We start from the raw sequence: 2462 nt of genomic DNA, 5'->3' as shown, positions 1-2462 counted from the left end.
GACGGCAGCCTCAGACGTCCACCTCCTACATCCCCCGGACGGCAGCCTCAGACGTCCACCTCCTGCGGCCCCCGGACGGCAGCAGAGGCAGCGATGCTGACATCAAAGCAGGTAACCATCATGACGTGGGCCTTGCACAGGTTGACGCACTGCTCCAGGGCCGCCGTGGCACGCTCCAGGGCCGCCAGGTACTCGGCCGACTCCGGCTCCAGCTCCGGGTCCACCTCGACTAGGGGGGCAGTGGACACGGGTCAGGCCCGGCTTGGGGAGCACTGGCCCGCCCCTCACCCTCTGCTGGGCCCGGCTCCTGTCCTCGCCAAGGGCCGCACAGTGCAGCGGGGGCTCAGGGAAGATAGGGCCACAGGGCCACGCAGCGAGGGTGGGGGAGCACTCACACTGCTCCAGCCAGCGGCCCCGCTCCACCATCAGCCGGCCCTGGGTCTCCGCCAGCTCCTCACACAGGTGCTGGCGCCAGGCCTGCACCTCCCGCAGCCGCTGCAGCCTGCGTCCCGCCAGCCTCGGCCGGGCACCCACGCTCGCCAGGCCCTGGGGAGACAAGCACTCAGGGCACGCCCACTCCAACCCCGCACCCAGCCTGCCAGCCAACACCCAGCTCGGCCCCAGTGGGGCCAGGTGCTCCCGAGGCCTGCTCTGAAAGGTAGCCCCCTCCCCGCTGGGACCCCGGGGCAGCAGCCCTGGCCTAGGGCCCTCTCCAGCCACCGGCCCTCTGCCCAGGGGAGCCAGGGCAGCACACTCAGGGCGGCAGGCCTTCCCTACCTTTCCCACGTCCGGGAAAGGCTGTGAACAAAGAAAAGACGGGGTCAGCAGGCTGGGCAAAGCCCTACCAGGGCACCCACTCCTGAGTCCAGGGCTTCCCACCACGAGAAGGCCCGGGCTCAGGACCCCCACCGGCCCCCCCGGCCCTGACCTCGGCAGAGTCCTCTCGCGAGGCCGCCCGGTGCCGCTGCAGCCTCTGGACGTCGTCGATCTCATACACCTTGATCTCGAAGGGCTCCTTCAGCGCGCCGGCCAGCGGGGGCGGCAGGCCCACCCACTGCCCCGGGAGGCTGGGCTTGCGGGCCAGGGCGGCGGCGTCCGGCAGCGGGGCCGGGATCAGCCGCCGTCGCTGCAGACCTGGAGCAGAGAGCCAGCGCGTGAGCACGGCCCACCCAGGGAGGGGAGCCAGGCCGGGGAAGACCATACAGCCAGTCCAGGCGCCCTCAACCCGGCACCCACAGACACAGCCCCAGCGGGTCAGAGAAGAAGCCCAGAGACAGGGCAGGGAGCTTCCCACCCCAGCTGGGTGACTTCTGCCCTCCCCTCCCCAGGACACTGGGTCTCGGTCAATCCCCCCTCAATCCACCCAGCACTCCGCCCCCTCAGCCCTGCCCAGCCTCACCCACCAGACACCAGCTGCCTGGTGCAGCAGCAGACCCCCATCAGCCCTCCCTTTGGGGCAACCCCACTCCCCACTTCACACTCTCCCTGCTGCCCACGTCCTGGGACGCCCGACCCCCACCCTAGCCTTTGCACCCTGCCCCTCTCCCACTCACACAGCATGGGAGGCAAGGTCCCCAACCCAGGGTCCCCAGAACCGAGGGTCTGGGCACAGGGCAGGAGCCACCCTGTCTGCGGGCTTCCAGGCAACGGGGGTGCACATAGCCGGGAACCCCAAAGCCACGTCCACTCTTGGCTCAGCAAGGCCCCAGCTGGGTGATCCCAAGCAAGGTGCTCCCAAGAGGACGCGACCAACCTCAGGCAGCTGGGGTCTGAGGGCTCAGCAGGGCGCGCCTGAAGCACGCTTGTACGCTGCAGACAGCTGTGCACGTGTGCACACTGAAAAGCCCAGCACATCTGTAAACCCTCGAGGGCCGTGTGCACCTCGGGTCCATGAGACCCACAGCCTGTTACGACGTCTCACAGATTTATAAACTGCGAAGGGTCTCCAGCATCTATACAGGGAAAGGCCCCACAAACTATCCAGGGCCGTGTGTATCTGAGACCTCTGCAGGCCAGGCCCGTCTTCACGTGTCTCACAGATTTTATAAACTACAGAAAGCCGTGAACACCTATACGGGGAAAGTCTGCGCATATGCTTGTAACCTGTCGAGGGCCGTATGTATCTGGGAGCTCTGCCAGCTGCGCCCATCTGCACGCGTCCCACAGGTTTGCACGCTGTGGAGCGCTGTGCTCACCTGTGGCCCTCTTCTTGGGGGACCTGAGGCTCCGGGAGCGGGCGCCCGGGGAGGCGGCCCCGCTCTCGCTCATGGAGTCGGGGGCGGAGGAGGCGCTGCCGGTGGCCTCGCTGTCGCGGATCATGCTCTCGTAGCCGCTGCTGCCGCCGCTGTGGTAGAAGAGGGCGGTGCGGCCCATGGCGGGCGGGAGCTCGCCGCTCAGCACGCTGCTGTTGTCGCTGCCGTGCCCGCTGCTGCGGCGCTGGGGCCGCCGCGGCGCCGTCACCT

General features: G+C 68.5%; 1 protein-coding gene across 1 annotated transcript in view; it reads right to left on the bottom strand.

Annotated features, from left to right (window-relative positions):
* Window positions 1–42: 42 nt before the first annotated feature.
* KIF26A (kinesin family member 26A) overlaps window positions 43–2462 on the bottom strand; it is a 42095-nt gene continuing 39675 nt past the window's right edge. Inside the window, exons 13-16 of the mRNA XM_004376803.1 lie at window positions 2196–2460; window positions 929–1134; window positions 396–546; window positions 43–229 (exon numbers count right to left, since the gene is read on the bottom strand). Coding sequence (XP_004376860.1) covers window positions 48–229; window positions 396–546; window positions 929–1134; window positions 2196–2460 — 804 coding nt within the window. The 3' untranslated portion in view covers window positions 43–47. The remainder of the gene's footprint in view (window positions 230–395; window positions 547–928; window positions 1135–2195; window positions 2461–2462) is intronic.

This window comes from Trichechus manatus, unplaced genomic scaffold (assembly GCF_000243295.1).
Source record: "Trichechus manatus latirostris isolate Lorelei unplaced genomic scaffold, TriManLat1.0 scaffold00045, whole genome shotgun sequence".
Lineage (NCBI taxonomy): Eukaryota > Metazoa > Chordata > Mammalia > Sirenia > Trichechidae > Trichechus > Trichechus manatus.
The sequence above is the reverse complement of the archived record's forward strand: the minus strand, read 5'-3'. Positions and strand labels throughout refer to the sequence as shown.